The 24,172-nt window shown below is 45.6% G+C and overlaps 1 protein-coding gene across 4 annotated transcripts in view; it reads left to right on the plus strand.

Annotated features, from left to right (window-relative positions):
* The window catches only part of FBXO15 (F-box protein 15), a 660,886-nt gene that overhangs the window by 174,473 nt on the left and 462,241 nt on the right, over positions 1-24,172 (plus strand). For all 4 annotated transcript variants that reach the window (XM_063923380.1, XM_063923382.1, XM_063923379.1 and 1 more), the window contains exon 2: positions 1,115-1,264. In XM_063923380.1, coding sequence (XP_063779450.1) covers positions 1,143-1,264 — 122 coding nt within the window. In that variant the 5' untranslated portion in view covers positions 1,115-1,142. The remainder of the gene's footprint in view (positions 1-1,114; positions 1,265-24,172) is intronic.

Below are 24,172 nucleotides of genomic sequence, written 5' to 3' on the forward strand. Positions count from 1 at the left end.
TCTGATGCTCCAGCTACATATGCTATATTACTACCCAGTGTCACCACCTCAATACTGTTGCCTTTGATTAAGAGCTACAGTATATCCGACCACCTCGATTTCTACACACTAACATTACTCCCCTCGGAGGCCCTGAAACCACTCCTGGAGACAACAAGATCCTTTACATACTGTATGGAGTGTATGAGAGCAAATATTTCACTCGTATGGCTGTTTTCCTCTGTCTGCATTTCTGGGCTGAAACTGGAAAGTTACTGTTCAGATTCATGGAACAGATCTGTGTCATGTGAATGTCCTAGATGTGTTGCCTGACTGCCATGGATGTTTGAGGCATGCTGACAGAGAATGGGACATCTGTTTTAAATATATTGGACCGTTGTGGGGGAGTGGTCCGGCTAACGCCGGCGCGGCCGGTCCATTTTTTTTGGGTGGCTGCGTAACGTTACACGCAGCCACTGAGGTTGGAAAAGTAGGTAGCTGACCGCCTGCATATGCAACCATGTTATATCTGCAGGGGGTCATCCTCAGTTCCTGCCTTAGCAATGCGATCACATGGCTGGCCGCTGATTAGCACGCTGGGCGGCTTTGCTCTGCTCTGGACGGCCACCAGCATGCTATGGAAGCAGGTGCAGATTCTACTTTTTAGCATTCCTAAATGTATATATATGCCTGAGTGCAAAGTTAAAAGATTCTATTTGGTCTGGCCTCCCTTATATGTATACTTGTTATCATACACGTCCTCATTATTCACACTTGCACCAGATCTATCTTTAGTCTGAAATCGGGTGTATTTACATGTGTGCACAATTCTGTATAGCATGCAATTCTGTCAACGCACTGCCTGAACTTTGCTTATGTGAGAATGTATTGCTTCTGTCCAATTATGCCTCTTCAGTCGCCAGAGGAGATATACTTGAGATGTGTACATTGCTAAAGTGTTCATTGTTGTGTACTGCATGCATGGCTCCAGAGCATGGGCAACATACGCTCAGCAAATGGTCTTGTTGCGAACTCTCCAGTAGCCTTATTATGTTTCTTTATATATTGATGTTAATTGAAGGCAGAGTTCTGTGCCTCATTTTCAAAACATTTGGTCTTGATGTTTCTGTTGCAGTTAAGACTTGGTATAGAGCTTCGCCATAATGGCTACTGGACGTGGTTGGATTAATCAGCAGCACATTGACCAAATGCAGAGACTGAAATCTGGACCAGTGACCACATCTCGTACACGTCAAACATGTTCATCAAAGGTGAAGCAAAACTGGTAAGTTCCAAACTGTTTACGTTTATTCTTTAAACAAAATGTTATTTTATTTTGTACTTAAAAGCAATATTTCCTATCTACACATTACTTTTTCCTCGTAAATATATTTCTAAATTTTTGCTTTACATTTTTTCTGTGTAGGAAGGCAATACAAGTGGTAAAGAATCATAGCACATGCACTAAATCTTTTTGCACATAGTCATGTTTTCTTGTACGACGTTACTGTACCTTTTGTGCATACATGTACACAGATCATTATGAGACATATTGTACACCTTAATAAACGGAAAACATGCATCAGCCTTGGAAAAATGTATATTTTCAACGTTTTGTGAACTTTTGTCAAAATGTGTAATAACGAGACAATTGAAAAATTTGTAAAAAAATGTATTTTTGCATATTTCCCATTTGCAAAATAACCCCATTGTATGCCAGTTTTTTTATGTAGATCTATGAAAAACAGTATGTCCAGAGTTGTTATTTTTCTAAGCTATACTACATTTTCCATATGTTACATAGATTACCTCAGACAAAAACACGCTATTACTTGCGGGCAGTTATAAACCACAACCTCTTAAGAAAAGACTATGGATTATATATTAATATATAATATACAATCCATAAACCAGCTCTCATTTTAAAGAATACAACTTTTGGGATGCAGCCGTCACTTAAATCCAACTGGTTCCACTCAAATATAGACTATAGGAAAGTCCACTTATTATTTTTTTGCTTTTCAAAAGTTATTTTAATGGGTGCTACATATTACCGGTTACATACATGTTGTTTGGGTTCACATGTGAAACCTTTGTCAAGAATTACGGCCACAGAGCAACAGCCCACGTTGAAGCAAAAGCAGAATCCCCAATTAACTCCATGACCACAAGTGGAACATATTGATACTACATGACAAGTGTATTTACCCTAGCAAAGCATGCGACAGAAACTCAAGACACACCCCAAACTTTTCGTGGTGGTTACCTTATTATAGACCAATGAGTAATTTTCCTCAAAGTATTTAGACACACCTCATCCATGCATCATGCTAGGGTTCACGTATGTCAACACTGGTGCGTTCAACATGGAATACGAACAGAAAACGTCAACCCCTAGTGATGTAGAACTCACAATAAAGACCAATGCTCATGTATCCAGCATGAAGACGGGCTGTCGATTAACAATAAAAGACAGACTTCATGAATTAAACTAACATGGTATAGCCCAGTAGGGATGCGGTCAAGATCCCGCCGGACGGAATCCCGGCGGTCGGAATACCGAGACCGGGATCCCGACCGGCACAATCCCGACATATTCTCCTCTGTGGGTCTCCATGACACCCATAGAGGGAGAATAAATTAGTGTGCCAAGCGTGGCGAGCGCAGCGAGCCCGCAAGGGGCTGCGTTGCGCTCGCCCCCCAGTCGGGATTGTGCCAGTCGGGATACCGTTGTCGGTGTTCCAACCGCCGGGATCTCGTACTGATACTGCTCAGTGGTTCTCAAAGTTGGTCCTCAGGACCCCGCACAGTTCATGTTTTCCAGATCACCTATCAGGTACACAGGTGCATTCATTACTCACTGACAAAAGATCCACAGGTGGAGCTGATTATTTCACTTGCAATTCTGTGAGGAGACGTGGAAAACATGAACTGAGGGCCGAGTTCAAGAACCTGTGGTATAGTTTGAAGAACTAAACATATTTTTTATTTTTTTTAAATAACTAATATAAAAGATAAGAAAACATTTGAATCTATCCCTGCATTTGTCCTCCATTAATCCCCAAAAGAGTCAGGAAAAATGTAAAATACAATTGGTGACAGTCTTATTATTGCAAAAAAAAAATGAAAGTGCAATGTTATGTTCATTTAAGCCCCTCTGATATACTGTATCTGATCAAAAAATCCATCCATTTGCCACTTTCCTATCACCCCTTGTTCCAGAGGTCTCCGCAAATCATTAATTCCATTTATAAAGTGTACGTAAATCACATGGTCACTAGTGCAGAATAATCTATATCTGGTTTTGTTTTTTGCTAGTTTCTTTTTACCATCATGTAGATAATAGAATACATTACTAGTATGTACTTTTGCATCTGAGAGTTTTTACACCTCTAGCAGCCAACCTTTGTATCCGATATAAGACTCCTCTTGTGACTCAATTCCTCACTGGACCTGCTGGCCTTTGTATGCAGCCTTATGAGACTGTAAGTCTTGAGCTACTGTAAGTGTGACATATAGGGGGGGGGGGGGGGGAATTCAATTGTTTGAAAAGTCGGTTGGGTGTCTGTTTTTTCCTGTCTATTAAATAGGAAAAAACAGACACCCAACTAACTTTCTCTGACGTCCTAAGTGGATGCTGAGGACTCCGTCAGGACCATGGGGAATAGCGGCTCCGCAGGAGACAGGGCACAAAAGTAAAAGCTTTAGGATCAGGTGGTGTGCACTGGCTCCTCCCCCTATGACCCTCCTCCAAGCCTCAGTTAGGTTTTTGTGCCCGGCCGAGAAGGGTGCAATCTAGGTGGCTCTCCTAAAGAGCTGCTTAGAGTAAAAGTTTTGTTAGGTTTTTTATTTTCAGTGAGTCCTGCTGGCAACAGGCTCACTGCAACGAGGGACTTAGGGGAGAAGAAGTGAACTCACCTGCGTGCAGGATGGATTGGCTTCTTAGGCTACTGGACACTAGCTCCAGAGGGACGATCACAGGTACAGCCTGGATGGGTCACCGGAGCCGCGCCGCCGACCCCCTTGCAGATGCTGAAGAGAGAAGAGGTCCAGAAATCGGCGGCTGAAGACTTCTCAGTCTTCATGAGGTAGCGCACAGCACTGCAGCTGTGCGCCATTGCTCTCAGCACACTTCACACCAACGGTCACTGAGGGTGCAGGGCGCTTGGGGGGGCGCCCTGGGCAGCAATGAAAGTACCTATGCTGGCTAAAAATACATCACATATAGCCCCTGGGGCTATATGGATGTATTTAACCCCTGCCAGGTTGTCAGAAAAACGGGAGAAGAAGCCCGCCGAAAAGGGGGCGGGGCCTATTCTCCTCAGCACACAGCGCCATTTTCCTACACAGCTCCGCTGCTAGGAAGGCTCCCAGGCTCTCCTCTGCACTGCACTACAGAAACAGGGTTAAAACAGAGAGGGGGGGCACTTATTTGGCGATATTATTATATATTAAGATGCTATAAGGGAAAACACTTATATAAGGTTGTCCCTGTATAATATAGCGTTTTGGTGTGTGCTGGCAAACTCTCCCTCTGTCTCCCCAAAGGGCTAGTGGGGTCCTGTCCTCTATCAGAGCATTCCCTGTGTGTGTGCTGTGTGTCGGTACGTGTGTGTCGACATGTATGAGGACGATGTTGGTGAGGAGGCGGAGCAATTGCCTGTAATGGTGATGTCACTCTCTAGGGAGTCGACACCGGAATGGATGGCTTATTTAGGGAATTACGTGATAATGTCAACACGCTGCAAGGTCGGTTGACGACATGAGACGGCCGGCAAACCAATTAGTACCTGTCCAGGCGTCTCAAACACCGTCAGGGGCTTTAAAACGCCCATTTACCTCAGTCGGTCGACACAGACACGGACACTGACTCCAGTGTCGACGGTGAAGAAACAAACGTATTTTCCATTTGGGCCACACGTTACATGTTAAGGGCAATGAAGGAGGTGTTACATATTTCTGATACTACAAGTACCACAAAAGAGGGTATTATGTGGGGTGTGAAAAAACTACCTGTAGTTTTTCCTGAATCAGATAAATTAAATGAAGTGTGTGATGATGCGTGGGTTTCCCCCGATAGAAAATTATTGGCGTTATACCCTTTCCCGCCAGAAGTTAGGGCGCGTTGGGAAACACCCCTTAGGGTGGATAAGGCGCTCACACGCTTATCAAAACAAGTGGCGTTACCGTCTCCAGATACGGCCGCCCTCAAGGAGCCAGCTGATAGGAGGCTGGAAAATATCCTAAAAAGTATATACACACATACTGGTGTTATACTGCGACCAGCGATCGCCTCAGCCTGGATGTGCAGCGCTGGGGTGGCTTGGTCGGATTCCCTGACTGAAAATATTGATACCCTTGACAGGGACAGTATTTTATTGACTATAGAGCATTTAAAGGATGCATTTCTATATATGCGAGATGCACAGAGGGATATTTGCACTCTGGCATCAAGAGTAAGTGCGATGTCCATATCTGCCAGAAGATGTTTATGGACACGACAGTGGTCAGGTGATGCAGATTCCAAACGGCACATGGAAGTATTGCCGTATAAAGGGGAGGAGTTATTTGGGGTCGGTCCATCGGACCTGGTGGCCACGGCAACAGCTGGAAAATCCACCTTTTTTACCCCAAGTCACATCTCAGCAGAAAAAGACACAGTCTTTTCAGCCTCAGTCCTTTCGTCCCCATAAGGGCAAGCAGGCAAAAGGCCAGTCATATCTGCCCAGGGATAGAGGAAAGGGAAGAAGACTGCAGCAGGCAGCCCATTCCCAGGAACAGAAGCCCTCCACCGCTTTTGCCAAGTCCTCAGCATGACGCTGGGGCCGTACAAGCGGACTAAGGTGCGGTGGGGGGTCGTCTCAAGAGTTTCAGCGCGCAGTGGGCTCACTCGCAAGTGGACCCCTGGATCCTACAAGTAGTATCCCAGGGGGGGTACAGATTGGAAATTCGAGACGTCTCCCCCTCGCAGGTTCCTGAAGTCTGCTTTACCAACGTCTCCCTCCGACAGGGAGGCAGTATTGGAAACAATTCACAAGCTGTATTCCCAGCAGGTGATAATCAAAGTACCCCTCCTACAACAAGGAAAGGGGTATTATTCCACACTATATTGTGGTACTGAAGCCAGACGGCTCGGTGAGACCTATTCTAAATCTGAAATATTTGAACACTTACATACAAAGGTTCAAATCAAGATGGAGTCACTCAGAGCAGTGATAGCGAACCAGGAAGAAGGGGACTATATGGTGTCCCTGGACATCAAGGATGCTTACCTCCATGTCCCAATTTGCCCTTCTCACCAAGGGTACCTCAGGTTCGTGGTACAAAACTGTCACTATCAGTTTCAGACGCTGCCGTTTGGATTGTCCACGGCACCCCGGGTCTTTACCAAGGTAATGGCCGAAATGATGATTCTTCTTCGAAGAAAAGGCGTCTTAATTATCCCTTACTTGGACGATCTCCTGATAAGGGCAAGGTCCAGAGAACAGTTGGAGGTCGGAGTAGCACTATCTCAAGTAGTTCTACGACAGCACGGGTGGATTCTAAATATTCCAAAATCGCAGCTGTCTCCGACGACACGTCTGCTGTTCCTAGGGATGATTCTGGACACAGTCCAGAAAAAGGTGTTTCTCCCGGAGGAGAAAGCCAGGGAGTTATCCGAGCTAGTCAGGAACCTCCTAAAACCAGGAAAAGTGTCAGTGCATCATTGCACAAGGGTCCTGGGAAAAATGGTGGCTTCTTACGAAGCGATTCCATTCGGCAGATTTCACGCAAGAACTTTTCAGTGGGATCTGCTGGAAAAATGGTCCGGATCGCATCTTCAGATGCATCAGCGGATAACCCTGTCTCCAAGGGCAAGAGTGTCTCTTCTGTGGTGGCTGCAGAGTGCTCATCTACTAAAGGGCCACAGATTCGGCATTCAGGACTGGGTCCTGGTGACCACGGATGCCAGCCTGAAAGGCTGGGGAGCAGTCACACAAGGAAAAAAAAAAAATTTCCAGGGAGTGTGATCAAGTCTGGAGACTTCTCTCCACATAAATATACTGGAGCTAAGAGCAATTTACAATGCTCTAAGCTTAGCAAGACCTCTGCTTCAAGGTCAGCCGGTATTGATCCAGTGGGACAACATCACGGCAGTCGCCCACGTAAACAGACAGGGCGGCACAAGAAGCAGGAGGGCAATGGCAGAAACTGCAAGGATTCTTCGCTGGGCGGAAAATCATGTGATAGCACTGTCAGCAGTGTTCATTCCGGGAGTGGACAACTGGGAAGCAGACTTCCTCAGCACGACCTCCACCCGGGAGAGTGGGGACTTCATCGGGAAGTTTTCCACATGATTGTGAACCGTTGGGAAAGGCCAAAGGTGGACATGATGGCGTCCCGCCTGAACAAAAAACTGGACAGGTATTGCGCCAGGTCAAGAGACCCTCAGGCGATAGCTGTGGACGTTCTGGTAACACCGTGGGTGTAGCAGTCGGTGTATGTGTTCCCTCCTCTGCTTCTCATACCTAAGGTACTGAGAATTATAAGACGTAGAGGAGTAAGAACTATACTCGTGGCTCCGGATTGGCCAAGAAGGACTTGGTACCCGGAACTTCAAGAAGGGACTTGCTTCAGCAAGTACCATGTCTGTTCCAAGACTTACCGCGGCTGCGTTTGACGGCATGGCGGTTGAACGCCGGATCCTAAGGGAAAAAGGCATTCCGGAAGAGGTCATTCCTACCCTGGTCAAAGCCAGGAAGGAGGTGACCGCACAACATTATCACCACATGTGGCGAAAATATGTTGCGTTGTGTGAGGCCAGGAAGGCCCCACGAAGAAATTTCAACTCGGTCGATTCCTGCATTTCCTGCAAACAGGAGTGTCTATGGGCCTCAAATTGGGGTCCATTAAGGTTCAAATTTCGGCCCTGTCGATTTTCTTCCAGAAAGAATTGGCTTCAGTTCCTGAAGTCCAGAAGTTTGTCAAGGGAGTACTGCATATACAACCCCCTTTTGTGCCTCCAGTGGCACTGTGGGATCTCAACGTAGTTCTGGGATTCCTCAAATCACATTGGTTTAAACCGCTCAAATCTGTGGATTTGAAATATCTCACATGGAAAGTGACCATGATGTTGGCCCTGGCCTCGGCCAGGCGAGTGTCAGAATTGGCGGCTTTGTCTCACAAAAGCCCATATCTGATTGTCCATTCGGACAGGGCAGAGCTGCGGACTCGTCCCCAGTTTCTCCCTAAGGTGGTGTCAGCGTTTCACCTGAACCAGCTTATTGTGGTACCTGCGGCTACTAGGGACTTGGAGGACTCCAAGTTGCTAGATGTTGTCAGGGCCCTGAAAATATAGGTTTCCAGGACGGCTGGAGTCAGGAAAACTGACTTGCTGTTATCCTGTATGCACCCAACAAACTGGGTGCTCTTGCTTCTAAGCAGACGATTGCTAGTTGGATGTGTAGTACAATTCAGCTTGCACATTCTGTGGCAGGCCTGCCACAGCCAAAATATGTAAATGCCCATTCCACAAGGAAGGTGGGCTCATCTTGGGCGGCTGCCCGAGGGGTCTCGGCTTTACAACTTTGCCGAGCTGCTACTTGGTCAGGGGCACACCCTGGCTGAGGAGGACCTGGAGTTCTCTCACTCGGTGCTGCAGAGTCATCCGCACTCTCCCGCCCGTTTGGGAGCTTTGGTATAATCCCCATGGTCCTGACGGAGTCCCCAGCATCCACTTAGGACGTCAGAGAAAATAAGAATTTACTTACCGATAATTCTATTTCTCGTAGTCCGTAGTGGATGCTGGGCGCCCATCCCAAGTGCGGATTGTCTGCAATACTTGTACATAGTTATTGTTACAAAAATCGGGTTATTATTGTTGTGAGCCATCTTTTCAGAGGCTCCGCTGTTATCATGCTGTTAACTGGGTTCAGATCACAGGTTGTACAGTGTGATTGGTGTGGCTGGTATGAGTCTTACCCGGGATTCAAAATCCTTCCTTATTGTGTACGCTCGTCCGGGCACAGTATCCTAACTGAGGCTTGGAGGAGGGTCATAGGGGGAGGAGCCAGTGCACACCACCTGATCCTAAAGCTTTTACTTTTGTGCCCTGTCTCCTGCGGAGCCGCTATTCCCCATGGTCCTGACGGAGTCCCCGGCATCCACTACGGACTACGAGAAATAGAATTATCGGTAAGTAAATTCTTATTTTTCAAACAATTGAATATCCCCCATAGTGTCATTGAGTTGACCCCTTAATGATTTTCATTAACTCTACATCTATTTTATTACAGTTAATTGTACTACATTTTACAGCAGTGGTCTGAGGAGATGAGGTTAGAGTAGGAACCAAATATTGGGCAGCGGTATGTGAAAATGGAGGCAAGGAAGGTGGGTTGTTTTAATTTGTACTTGGCTCCACAATTTCCAGTATTAGTATGGCAGTGCTGACATTCCTGTGATGACTTCATAGTATGTGTAGGTACGTTTTTGAAGGATTCTTGTATTTTCCACATCTCACCTCAACACGGGCATTGGAGGAAATATGGCCTGCGACTAGCAGACATTGGCGTGAACCCGTCAAATCTGTCTGAAACCTTTTAAATTATTGCCACTGTAAAACATTGGACAGACATGAATCTTGCTGGTGCCTGCAAGCTGCAGGCTCTTACCCCATTTGTGTTTTTGTTATGTATCAGCCAAGTCAGTATAGCAATGTTTTCTTTTTGTATTGTTTTTTTCTGCGTTCTGGTCACGTGAAGAGACTTGGGGGAAAAAAAAGTCAAAATGGCATGTTCAAAGAAACTTCAACATTAGAAATAAATCCAGGGTTTGTCCTTGCAGTGTGTAGAATCTCATTTTAAGTTGCTGCATCATTAAGGTAACCTTTTGTCCTTTGAAATTCAATTAATGTAATTGTTTGTATAAGTGCCTGTGTTTATGTTCGCTTCAGGGTTTGGTACACACTTGCCAAGACTGGAAGAGTCAGCATCTAATTTCCGTAATGGTCCTGTTTTTTTTTTTGGTTTTTTTTCCCCCCTCACTGGTCAATGGACCAATTCTGCAACTGTTTTATTTGCAGGTAACACTTTAATCACTGACATTAGTAATAGCTGTATTAACTGTTCAGGAACATTGAACATTATTTTCTATTCATGTTTTTATGTACTATGTACTGCACATATAAGAACGGAAAAATAACTATGCAAATACAATGCATTTGGCAATCAATATTGTGGAACAAGCACATCTAATAGAATCTAGTTATAGCCGTGGCATTGTCTAGAGCAAGTTACTGACAGAGGGTACAGTGACAATTTTAAAATTACTTCAGTATTTCATCATGGTAATTAAAACTTTTACATGTACTGTTTTTTTCAGAACAAATTGCCATTTTTCAACAAATTAGGAAACATGCCATAACATCAGGAGAAGAGGATCTGTGAAATGGTTTTAGATCCACTTTAGAGAGATTTATTTTATTGGTTACATGTGTATACTTTATATAAATTAAAGCCATAACATTTGATAACTGATTATTTTATGAGGTTAAATTACCCACGTTTGTCACTGAATAAAGGGCCTAATTCAGACCTGATCGCAGCAGAAAATTTGTTAGCAGTTGGGCAAAACCATGTGCACTGCAGGGGGAGCAGATATAACATGTGCAGAGAGAGTTAGATTTGAGTGGGGTGTGTTCAAACTGAAATCTAAATTGCAGTGTTAAAATAAAGCAGCCAGTATTTACCCTGCACAGAAACAATATAACCCACCCAAATCTAACTCTCCCTGCACATCAGTGCCGTAACTAGGTGTGTGCAAAAGGGGCATTGCCCACAGCGCACACCTAGTTAGAGCGCATATTCCCCCTGCACTCCCACTGCCCGCATAGCCATTCAAGGGGCACAAAGTGTGCAGCATTGTAATGAGTCAGACTGACTCATTACAAGCCGCCTGTGCCCTGTGATGTGCGCTGTCACCGGAGCGAGGGGAGGAGGAGGAGGGAGGGGGACTCTGAAGTCTGCAGACCCCGAGATAGCAAGCCAGAGACCCCGCCTACTTTCTTTCAGGCTGCTCAGCAGGTTATTTACGCATGCCCAGACGTTCTATCACATCGCGTTCGCTTGCTGTGTGCAGGACAGTGAGCTGAAAGTGGATATGAAGCAGTGCTACTGGGCTAGTAGCAGAAACCAGTCACACACAGGATGAAGTAAGCTTGTAACTTGTAACTGCTACTATAAAGGAGATGACACTGATGTTGTAAATCTTATCAGCAGTCTCGATGACCACTGACTGCTGACCTCCGGCTCCTCTATTCCGTTGATTTCTCCAGCTGCAGTCAGAATGCAGAGCTCATGCTGTAAATAAGGGCCAGTCTGAAATCTACTTGTCACTTTTACAAGTGGATTCAAACACTGTTGACTACAATTGTATAGTGGCAAGTACTTTGCAGACTGGCCCTTGCTCCCTATATGAGTGCATGATGTGAGATCTGCAGGCAGAGAATGCAAAGTCCTTTGGCTGCTAATGCTAATAGGTTAAATCTGTCCCCCTGGCTGCTGTAATGTGTAAAAAGGGGGACGATGTCTGCCGTAATGTATAAAAAAGGGGGACGCTGTCTGCCGTAATGTGTAAAAAGGGGACACTGTCTGCCGTAATGTGTAAAAAGGGGGACGCTGTCTGCAATAATGTGTAAAAAGGGGGACGCTGTCTGCCGTAATGTGTAAAAAGGGGGACTGTCTGCTGTAATGTGTAAAAGGAGCTCTACCTGGTGTAGTGGCGCTACTGCGCAGCGTAATTTGAATAATGGAGTATGAATTGCACGTAGTATGAATTGGTATTATTTTGTGGCCACGCCCCTTCCCATGAAGCCACGCCCCTATAAATTTTGCGCGCGCCTACAGCGCGCACTGCCCCTGTCTTACATGGGGGGCGCCAATGCCGTTTCTTGCACACAGCGCTAAAATGCCTAGTTACGGCACTGCTGCACATGTTATATCTGCCACACCTGCAGTGGACATGGTTTTGCCGATCTGCTAACAAATTTGCTGCTGCGATCAGTTCTGAATTACCCCCAAATAGATGATAAATTACTTTGATATAGTAGTAGGCACATTCACACTGAGATGATGTCGGCCTGGTTTTTCCTTTTCAGTTGAATCGGAACAACAAATTGGGCATATCGCCCATTGTATATGCCTTATTTGTGCGTGCCCATGATCACTTGTTACATTGCCCGGTTGGCACTGCTGCACGGCCAGCTAGACGATAATGTTAGCAACCGCAAGATGTGTAATGAAGGAAGGAGCGATATGTACTGTAGCTCCGATCTTCATTACATCACTCAGTGTGTACCCATGATCCGATGTTGGCCTGCTAGGCTGACATATTGGCTGGGTTCACATTGTCCCAGTGTGTACCCAGTTTAAGATTTGTTTTTATACTTGAATTGAATTTTAAGCACCCTTTACCGATGCTGTTTTCAGAACATGAAATGTATTCGGTTCAGTTTGATTTGTCCATATGTTTGAGACAGCTTTTTTTGTCAAGTAACCCATTGGGGGAGATTCAATTGTTTGAAAAGTCAGATGAGTGACTGTTTTTTCCTATCTAATAGACAGGAAAAAACAGACACCCAACCGACTTTTCAAACATTTGAATTCCCCCCCATTGAATGAAACTGTGGCTACATCATGAAACTTTGGGCCTAATTCAGGTCTGATCGCAGCAGCAAATTTGTTAGCAGTTGGGCAAAACCATGTGCACTGCGGGGGGAGGTGGGGAGGGCAGATATAACATGTGCAGAGAGAGTTAGGTTTGGGTGGGGTGTGTTCAATCTGAAATTGCAAAAAAATAGAGCAGCCATTATTTGCCCTGCACAGAAACAAAATAACCCACCCAAATCTAACTCTCTGCACATGTTACATCATCTGCCCCCCTTGCATTGCACATGGTTTTGCCCAACTGCTAACAAATTTGCTTCTGCGATAAGCTCTGAATTACCCCCTTTGTCTTATCAGTAAAATGTTAGCTATTTTCATGAACTTCTGAAAGATGAGTCTTAAAAGCTTCCCTACTTTTTCATCTACTGTACTTTATGTAATATGACCATTTCACAACATGGATCAGTTTCTTCACATGCTGCAGAGAGTGAATGAAAAAGGCTATGTTGTGCAGTATTTCTTACAATTCTTATTAGTAATGTTTTAATAGTGCACTTTTTTTTGTGTGTGGCACTATAGATCTCAGCAATGTAGCACCTCTCATTACTTGTAAAAGGGTGTGCAGGCTAGGGCCCCTTCCCATATTTGTTGTGCAGAAGTCTTGCCACTATGTTGCAGTAGGGACATGTTTGGCAGAATCCCAGACTGCATTTCTGAAGTAATCAACCAAAGACATTTCTGTATTTTTCATTGGTTCCTTTCAATCTTCAATTCCAAAGTGTCTTGATTGTTTTGTAATAAAGTTAAATGCAGTAGTTCTGCTATCATAGCTAACATTTCTTTTTATTTGAGCAATTAGATTTGCACTAGCATGTTTAGATTGTCAACAATAATCTTCTCATCTGTCAGTAAAATGTTCAATTCTTCCTTCTGTATTTGTAACAAGGATCAATGTAGATTCTCAACAGTAGCTTATTTTATTGTCACATGATAAGCAAATATTTGACGGATGTTCACTGTGTTGTTCAGTTTCAAAGATTGCTAAAGAATTGGCTTTGGTATCTTCAAATTCTACAGTAGAACCTAGGCTTGTCATCATTAAGTACTGTGTTCCTAATGGTGCGTACAGACTGGCCGATATATCGGCCGTTCTGTTCTATAAAGATCTTAACATGCATAGCTTGGAGCAGAGAAGGAACAGGGGGGACATGATAGAAACTTTCAAATATACCAAGGGTTTTAACAAAGTTCAGGAGGGAAACATTCTTCAAAGGAAGAGAAGTATTAGAACTTGTGGACAGGTTCAGGGGAAATTTAAGGAAAAATTACTTCACAGAAAGGGTAGGGGATAAGAGGAGTAGTCTCCCATCAGAGGTGGTAAAGGCTTAAGGTGTGTACACACAATGATATAAATCTGTAAGATTTTGACTATAGTCAAAATCTTATGAAAAGTTAGTACATACCTCAGGGTATTAGGCAGCTTGCGATACAGATTCGATCCCGATACGCGCTCCCATGGGGTCGCTATCGTAAAGATAGATAGATTGTGCAGGCAAGTCAATCTTGACTATCTAGTACAAAGTATAGTCAAAATTGGCACTAAGTCAAAATCTCAAGCACAGATAGTGAAAATCTGTTCAGTCTGTGCTAACTGGGCTCTGGGGGAGTTCAAGGGAATTCACATAGTCAGAATCAAACATAGCAAGGATCTCGCAGTGTGTACACACCTTAAAAGACTGTAGAGCAATTTAAACATGCTTGGGATAGGCATATGAATATCCTTACAAAGAAATAAGAATCAAAAAGGGTTGAGATTACCTAAAGGATAAATAAAAGGGGCAGACTAGATGGGCCAAGTGGTTCTTATCTGCCGTCAAATTCTATGTTTCTATGATATACAGTATCTACTAGTGTGTTCCCAGAATTACACTGCTGTATTGTTTTCAGAAGCTTCCTTGAATTTGTTTTTAGTTTTACAAGAGTATGTTAGGCGTTTTATATATATATATATATATATATATATATATATATATATTGTAACACTGTAGGGGTGCAAGGTGCCTTTTCCTGGGGAATATGGCAGCACGCAGCAGCTGAGGAACAACACAAGTCCAGTTTCTGGTACAACTGACCCCGGCCAGTTTTATTGAAACAGAAAATAAAACAAACCCCAAAATAAAAATACCTTGCCTGTCCGGCACTAACTAAACATAAGATGTTCCTAACTGTCACTAAACAAAACACAGAGTTCTTCAGTACATACTGTATAGCTTACTTGCATCAGAAAGCGTGTCTCTCACACACAGATCCTGCAGCCTTCCCAGGCAGTCTGCCCATACTAATCAGGTTAGAAGCACTATATCACTCTTACACAGCTGAAACCCTGATTAGCCCTCTGTGAGGCCAAAGACCCGAACTGGGCCCAATGTCTAGAACTCGCCTTATCTCTCTCTCAGAGCCTTTACCCAGCTTTTACAGCAAACTGAAAAGGTTCAGACAAAACAAAAAGCATTTTTCCTAGAAGTTAACATTTTCTAAAACATGTAAGACAAGAACCTGGGACAAATATACCTGCCCTCAAACACTATCCCAGTGTTCTTGTCACATATCCCCCTCCCCTGTTTCGACCTAGGGGCCGGAACACTTGTAGCCCCCAAACAGAAGATGCGAGACAATGCATCTGCGTTGGCCAATTGTGTTCCCGGTCTATGTTCGACAGTAAACTTAAAGTCCTGCAACGCTAGAAACCATCTAGTTACACGAGCATTCTTGCCTCTATTTACATACATCCATTTTAAAGGGGCATGGTCTGTCACTAGTCTGAATTGTCTACCCAAGAGGTAATATCTCAAGGTATCTAGTGCCCACTTAATGGCCAAAGCCTCCTTTTCCACAATGGCATACCTTTTTTCATGCTCATTGAGTTTCCTACTCAAATAAATGATAGGGTGTTCGTCCCCATCTCTGGTTTGGGACAGCACAGCACCTATCCCTACCTCTGAGGCATCTGTCTGTACTACAAATTCTTTTGAAAAATCTGGTGTTATCAACACCGGTTGTGAACACAAAGCCACTTTTAATGCTTGGAACGCCTTTTCTGCATCAGGGTTCCATTTCACCACATTTGACTGCTTCCCTTTGGTAAGGTCTGACAACGGCACCGCTGTGGTCGCAAAATTAGGAATAAACCGTCTATAGTACCCAGTAATTCCCAAAAAAAGCCCTTACCTGTTTTTTATTCACTGGACGAGGCCAGTTTTGAATAGCATCAACTTTATTCAATTGGGGCCTAATCAGACCTCTGCCTATGGTGAAGCCCAAGTATTTGACCTCCTCCATTGCGAGGCAGCACTTCTTTGGGTTAGCAGTTAACCCTGCCTCTCTGATTGAGTCCAGTACTGCTTGTACTTTAACCAAATGTGACCCCCAGTCTGTACTGTGAATTACCACATCATCCAAATAGGCAGCTGCATATTTTCTATGGGGCCTCAAAATTTTATCCATCGCCCGTTGAAAGGTTGCTGGAGCCCCATGCAACCCAAAGGGTAACATCTTATACTGGTACAGCCCCTCCGGAACTGAAAAGGCTGTTTTTTCTTTGGCGCTATCAGATAAAGGTATTTGCCAGTAACCTTTGGTCAGGTCCAATGTGGTGAGAAACCTGGCTGTTCCCAGCCTTTCTACAAGCTCATCCACACGGGGCATGGGGTATGCGTCAAACTTGGACACCTCATTTAACTTACGAAAGTCATTACAGAAGCGTATGCTACCGTCGGGCTTCGGGATGAGCACTATGGGACTGGACCACTCACTGTTAGACTCCTCTATGACTCCAAGTTCTAACATGGTTTTAACTTCCTTAGAAATAGCTTCTCGCTGAGCTTCAGGAATCCTATATGGCTTTAAATGAACCCTGACCCCTGGTTCTGTGACAATGTCATGTTTTATTATGGTCGTTCGGCCAGGCAACTCTGAAAATACCTCCCTATTTTGGATGAGAAATTCTTTAACCTGATTGTTCTGATCAGCTGATAATGTCTCTGACACCTTCACTGCGGGAAGCAACCGGGGTGAAGACACCGAAGGGCAAGGCTCCGCTGACAGAGACAACCTATCTTTCCAGGGTTTGATTAAGTTAACATGGTAGATCTGTTCGGGTTTTCTCTTTCCCGGCTGGTATACTTTGTAATTAACCTCATTCATTTTTTCCCTAATCTCAAATGGACCCTGCCATTTAGCTAGGAATTTGCTTTCCACAGTGGGTACCAAAACAAGAACTCTATCTCCAGGAGCAAATTCCCGTATCTTGGCACTCCGGTTATAGACCCTCTGTTGAGCACTTTGGGCCTGTTCCATGTGCTCTCTGACAACAGGTACCACGGCTGCAATCCTATCCTGCATTTGTGTTACATGCTCAATAACGCTTCTATAAGGAGTGGGCTGTCCTTCCCACGTCTCTTTGGCAACATCCAACAGCCCTCTGGGGTGTCTACCATACAACAAATCAAATGGAGAAAACCCCGTAGAGGACTGAGGAACTTCTCTGATGGCCATTAACAAGTAGGGCAACAAACAATCCCAGTTTTTCCCATCTCTCTCAACAACCTTTTTTAACATACTTTTTAATGTTTTATTAAACCTTTCCACCAACCCGTCAGTTTGGGGATGGTAGATGGACGTCCTGAGGTGAGTGACCTTAAATAACTTGCACAATTCTTTCATGATCCTTGACATAAATGGAGTACCTTGGTCAGTCAAAATTTATTTTGGTATTCCCACTCTACTAAATACCTGCACCAGCTCCCTAGCTATCGCCTTGGTTGTGATAGTGCGTAAAGGGACAGCCTCAGGATATCGAGTGGCATAGTCCATAATTACCAGGATATACTGATGGCCCCGAGCAGACTTTAACAAGGGCCCCACGAGATCCATGGCTATTCTGTCAAACGGGACCTCTATAATAGGCATGGGAACTAGTGGGCTCCTGAAATGGGGTCTAGGGGCATGATACTGGCATTCAGGACAGGAAGAACAATATTCAGACACTTCTTTATAAACCCCTGGCCAAAAGAACCTTTGTAAAACTCTTTCAGTGGTTTTTTCTGCCCCTAAATGTCCTGCGGTAACGTGACTATGAGCTAAATCTAGTACCGTTCTCCGATAAGGCTGGGGAACTACCAGCTGTTCCACCACATCCTCACCCCTTTTGACAATGTGGTACAAGAGCTCATTACAGATGGCCATGTGGGGATACGTAACCCTGTCACCTGGTACCACAGGTTCCCCATTAACAATCTTAACATTCTCTCTAGCCTTTATTAAGGTAGGATCCTTTAACTGTTCAGACGCAAACAGATCCTTCTTTACCTCCAGGTCAGGCACGCTTTCAGTTCTAACTACTATGTCTCTGGCTGTAGCCATTTTTTTGTTAGCTGAATAAGGTCGTGCATCTGGGAGCGCGGAGGCTTCTCCATGGCGTACAGCCAACGGTGCACCCGTTGTGCTCGTACTGACAGCGTGACTCCCAGGCGGGTCAGGATCTCAGTCTTTAGTTTATCATAGTCCCGAGCCTCAGCAGGGCTTAAATCAAAGTAAGCTTTTTGGGGCTCACCTGACAGGAAAGGTGCCAGCAGACTGGCCCACTGTGCTTTCGGCCAGTTCTCACGCTCGGCAGTCCTTTCAAACGTGGTCAGATAGGCCTCCACATCATCAGCCTCTGTCATTTTCTGCAGGAAGTGACTGGCTCGTATAGAACTAGAGCTGGTTGGAGCACTGACGGCCACATCTCCAACCCGAGCTGCAAGTCTCTGCACCACTTCTGCTAAGGCCTCTCTATCCTGACGCTGTTGCCTGTAAAGTTCATCAACAACTGCCTGCTGTTGTCTCTTATTTTCCTCCATTGCCACCTGCTGCTGTCTGTTGGCCTCCTGCTGTAGTCTCCAATTTTCCTCCATTGCCACCTGCTGCTGTCGGTTGGCCTCCTGCTGAGCCGCTGTAGCTTGCAGCAAGGCTTTAAGCAGATCCTCCATGTCAACAGATTTTTCAGGCGGCTTTGCAGCTGCTTTCACCCAGGACATATATCAAACCCTCAGGGGTGAGTCTCAGTAACTTCACACTGGGCTGTATCTGCATAAACCACCGTTTTCTGCAGGCCTCACAAAGCTGCTGCTTTCACTTATGCGCAGAACGGCCTGCTCGCATTCTCCACCAAGTTGTAACACTGTAGGGGTGCAAGGTGCCTTTTCCTGGGGAATATGGCAGCACGCAGCAGCTGAGGAACAACACAAGTCCAGTTTCTGGTACAACTGACCCCGGCCAGTTTTATTGAAACAGAAAATAAAACAAACCCCAAAATAAAAATACCTTGCCTGTCCGGCACTAACTAAACATAAGATGTTCCTAACTGTCACTAAACAAAACACAGAGTTCTTCAGTACATACTGTATAGCTTACTTGCATCAGAAAGCGTGTCTCTCACACACAGATCCTGCAGCCTTCCCAGGCAGTCTGCCCATACTAATCAGGTTAGAAGCACTATATCACTCTTACACAGCTGAAACCCTGATTAGCCCTCTGTGAGGCCAAAGACCCGAACTGGGCCCAATGTCTAGAACTCTCCTTATCTCTCTCTCAGAGCCTTTACCCAGCTTTTACAGCAAACTGAAAAGGTTCAGACAAAACAAAAAGCATTTTTCCTAGAAGTTAACATTTTCTAAAACATGTAAGACAAGAACCTGGGACAAATATACCTGCCCTCAAACACTATCCCAGTGTTCTTGTCACAATATATATATTCTTTGCATTTTTTTTAATGCTTATCAGCACTCTTTAAGAGGAAGTGTACTTTGTATATTTTCACCTTTAATGTACTTCTTCATGATGTCATGTACTAGGTCTAGCCTATTGGCGTATCTACAATGGGTGCAGGCTGTGTAGTACACATGGGCCCCTGTGTCCAGGGGGGCCCACACCCTGCAGCTATATAATTATACAGGATGCGGTCAGGATCCCGACATGCATCTAAAATGCCGGCACCAGAACTCTGAATCACTTGGAATGCCGATGCAGGAATCCCGACCGCCGACGTGGGGAAGGGAGGGTTAGGGTTAGGCTACGGGGCAGGGAGGGTAAGGTTTAGGCACCACGGGAAGGGTTAGGCTGTGGGGACAGGGGAATAAGGGTTAGGCGGCGGGGAAGGGAGGGTTAGGGATAGGCTTGGGGGGGTAAGGTTTAGGCACCACAGGGGACGGTTAGGCTGTGGGGAGGTTAGGTGGGGGGGAGGGTATGCATACTTACCCGACCCCTATGGCAATGCTGAGCATTGGGATGCTTTTGTCGGTCTTATGACCTCCTGGATTCCAAATGCCGGTATCCTGTATCACACCCAATTATACTTACCCATCCGGAGTCCCGTGGTGTCTGGTGCTGCAGACCTAAATTCCAGGAAAAATAGTACAGCGCCCATTTTCTCTATGATTTGCACAGTAGTAGATATGTCCCCACAGTCTACAATGCTGCAGCCACTACCACAGAGGGGGGGCCCGCACTAAGCTTGCACATGGGCCCCCTCCTCTTTAGCCATTGTGATGCATACCCGATTAACGTGTCATTTACTTAAGATCCCAGATTAATCTTTGAAATTGCTTTTATTGTTATTTAGCAAAGCAAATCTTTTACTACTGCCAATCTTCTCTAGAACTTCACATATTTACTATTGCCTATACAATATGTCTGTTCTCCCTTATTTAAACACTTCCCTAAATAAGAGGCTGTGTTGGTTTCATAAAGTATAAGATCTCCCATTATTTCTCTTACGTCCTAGAGGATGCTGGGGACTCAGTAAGGACCATGGGGTATAGACAGGCTCCGCAGGAGACATGGGCACTTTAAGACTTTAAATGGGCGTGAACTGGCTCCTCCCTCTATGCCCCTCCTCCAGACTCCAGTTAGATCCTGTGCCCAGAGGAGACTGGTCACACACTAGGGGAGCTCTATTGAGTTTCTCTAGAAAATAGACTGTTAGGTTTTTTATTTTCAGGGAGCACTGCTGGCAACGGGCTCCCTGCTTCGTGGGACTGAGGGGAGAGAAGCAGACCCACTTTCCTAGACTGATGGGCTCTGCTTCTTAGGCTACTGGACACTGTTAGCTCCAGAGGGTCTGAACACTGGTGTCGTCTAGCTGTTTGTTCCCGGAGCCGCGCCGCCGTCCTCCTCACAGAGCTGGAAGATAGAAGCCGGGTGAGTATAGGAAGCAAGAAGACTTCAGAGGCGGAAGACGTCAGATCTTCGTGAGGTACCGCGCAACGGTCGTGCTGAACGCCATTGCTCCCACACACACACAAGGCACTACAAGGGTGCTGGGCGCAGGGGGGGCGCCCTGGGCAGCAAAATTTACCTCAGATACTAGACTGGCATAGTATATACAGTGCATAGGCAGGGTATACAAACCCCCGCCAGTATAAATAATAGCGGGACCAAAGCCGGCCATCAAGGGGGCGGGGCTTCTTCTCTCAGCTCTCTCCAGCGCCATTTTCTCCACAGCTTGCTGCAGAGATGCTGTTCCCGGACCCTGCCCTGCTATACACAAGTAACAGGGTGCATAACGAGGGGGTGGGGGGGCACAATAATTTGGTGCTTATTTGATATATATTTATATATAAAAGCGCTTACAGGTCTGAGGTATTGTTAATATTTCAGACTGTGGCGGCGCTGGGTGTGAGCTGGCAAACTCCCTCTCTGTCTCTCCAAAGGACCTCATTGTGGGTCTGTCCCCTATAATTCAGTGTGTTTGGGGGTGTCAGTACGTGTGTGTTGACATGTCTGAGGCGGAAGGCTCTTCGAGGGAGGAAGCGGAGCAGAATGTGGTAATGACTCAGTCGGCACCGCCGACTGCTGATTGGGTAGACATGTGGAATGTCTTGAATGCAAGTGTGGCTTTATTACAAATCTGAGTCTCGGAACCAAGCATGGAGACAATCCATGGATATTACTGTGTCACAGAACCCATCAGGGTCCCAGAAACGTCCCTTTACCCAGATAGCAGACACTGATACCGACACGGATTCCGACTCCAGTGTCGACTATGATGATGCGAGGTTACACCCAAGGGTGGCCAAGAGTATTCAGTACATGATTATAGCAATAAAAGATGTATTACATATCACAGAGGACCCCTCTGTCCCTGACACAAGGGTCTGTATGTTTAAGGAGAAGAAACGTGAGGTAACTTTTCCCCCATCTCATGAACTGAACGCTCTATTTGAAAAGGCTTGGGAAACTCCAGACAAGAGGCTGCAGATTCCCAAGAGCATTATTATGGCGTATCCTTTCCCCTCACAGGACAGGTAACGGTGGGAATCATCACCCTCGGTGGATAAAGCCTTGACGCGGTTATCCAAAAAAGTGGCCCTACCGTCCCCGGACACGGCGACCCTAAAGGATCCTGCGGACCGCAAGCAGGAAACCACTTTAAAATCAATTTATGCGACTACGGGAGCCCTCCTCAGACCGGCAGTTGCGTCGGCATGGGTGAGTAGCGCAATTGCAGGTTGGGCAGATAACTTGTCACCTGACATGGACACCCTCGACAGGGATACTGTTCTGTTAACTTTGGGTCACATCAAAGACGCAGCGTTATACCTAAGGGAGGCTGCGATAGATATTGGCCTCTTGGGATCAAGGGCCAATGCCATGGCAATTTCAGCTAGGAGGTCGCTGTGGACCCGTCAATGGACTGCTGATGCTGACTCCAAGATACTTATGGAGGCTTTGCCTTACAAAGGTGAAGTTTTGTTTGGGGATGGCCTCGCGGATCTGGTTTCCACAGCTACCGCGGGTAAGTCTTCTTTTTTGCCTTTTGTTCCCCCACAGCAAAAGAAAACGCCTCAATACCAGATGCAGTCCTTTCAGTCTCATAAATTCAGAAAGGGGCGTGGATTATCTTTCCTGCCAGAGGTAAAGGAAGAGGGAAAAGAACACCAGCTACGGCTAGTTCCCAGGAGCAAAAGTCCTCTCCGGCTTCTGCCAAATCCACCGCATGACGCTGGGGCTCCCCTGTCCGCACCGGTAGGGGCACGTCTTAGGCTCTTCAGCCAGGTCTGGGTTCAGTCGGACCTGGATCCTTGGGTTCTAGGAATTGTGACCCAAGGGTACAAACTGGAGTTCGAAGACGTGCCTCCGCAACGATTTTTCAAATCGGCCTTACCAGCTTCTCTCCCAGAGAGAACAATAGTTTCAGCGGCAATACAAAAGCTGTGTCAACAGCAAGTGATTATCATGGTTCCCCGGTTACAACAGGGAAAGGGGTTTTATTCAACTCTATTCGTGGTCCCGAAGCCAGACTGCTCGGTCAGACCGATTCTGAACCTAAAATCCCTAAACCTGTATTTGAAGAGATTCAAATTCAAGATGGAATCTCTCCGAGCAGTGATCTCCAGTCTGGACAGGGGGGGGGGGGATTTTATGGTGTAAAACAGACATAAAAGGATGCATACCTTCATGTCCCCATATACCCTCCTCATCAGGCGTTCCTGAGATTCGCTGTGCAGGATTGTCGTAACCAATTTCAGACGTTGCCATTTGGGCTTTCCACGGCCCCGAGGATTTTCACCAAGGTAATGGCAGAAATGATGGCGCTCCTGCGCAAGCAGGGTGTCACAATTATCCCGTACTTGGACGATCTCCTGATAAAAGCAAGATCAAGAGAACAATTACTGAAAAGCGTGGATCTCTCTCTGAGGGTGCTACAACAAAACGGCTGGCTTCTAAATTTGCTAAAGTCGCAGTTGGTTCCGACAACTCGGCTGTCGTTTTTGGGGATGATTCTGGATACGGAAAGACAGAGGGTTTTTCTTCCATTGGAAAAAGCTCAGGAAATCCAGAACATGGTCAAGGATCTGCTGAAACCAAAAAGAGTGTTGATTCATCAATGCACTCGAGTGTTGGGAAAGATGGTGGCGGCCTACGAGGCCATTCCGTTTGGCAGGCTCCATTCAAGAGCTTTTCAGTGGGACCTACTGAACAAGTGGTCAGGGTCCCATCTCCAAATGCATCGGATGATAAGCCTGTCCCCAGGGCCAGGATCTCTCTCCTGTGGTGGCTCCAGAGTGCTCACCTTCTAGAGGGTCGCAGGTTCGGAATTCAGGATTGGGTTCTCGTGACCACAAACGCGAGCCTCCGAGGATGGGGAGCGGTCACACAGGGAAAAAACTTTCAGGGAATATGGTCAATATGACGCGAGCCTCCGAGGATGGGGAGCGGTCACACAGGGAAAAAACTTTCAGGGAATATGGTCAATATGAACAAAAAGGTGAAACAACATGTCATTGGCGCTAAATCCGTATGGATGTGTTGAAGGCCCTAGCATAATCACAGTGACAGAAATGGTAAAATAAATGGTATAATATACCCCCCACAAATTAATGGGGTGGCCCATGCAATGACTTGAATAAAACAGGTTTAAAAGTGCAAACAGACAGGTTTATTGATAAAATTTAAAAACACAAATAAAAAAATGAGTAAAGTGCAATGTGGAATGGTATATCCTTGAA

The sequence above is a fragment of the Pseudophryne corroboree genome, chromosome 5, assembly GCF_028390025.1.
Source record: "Pseudophryne corroboree isolate aPseCor3 chromosome 5, aPseCor3.hap2, whole genome shotgun sequence".
Lineage (NCBI taxonomy): Eukaryota > Metazoa > Chordata > Amphibia > Anura > Myobatrachidae > Pseudophryne > Pseudophryne corroboree.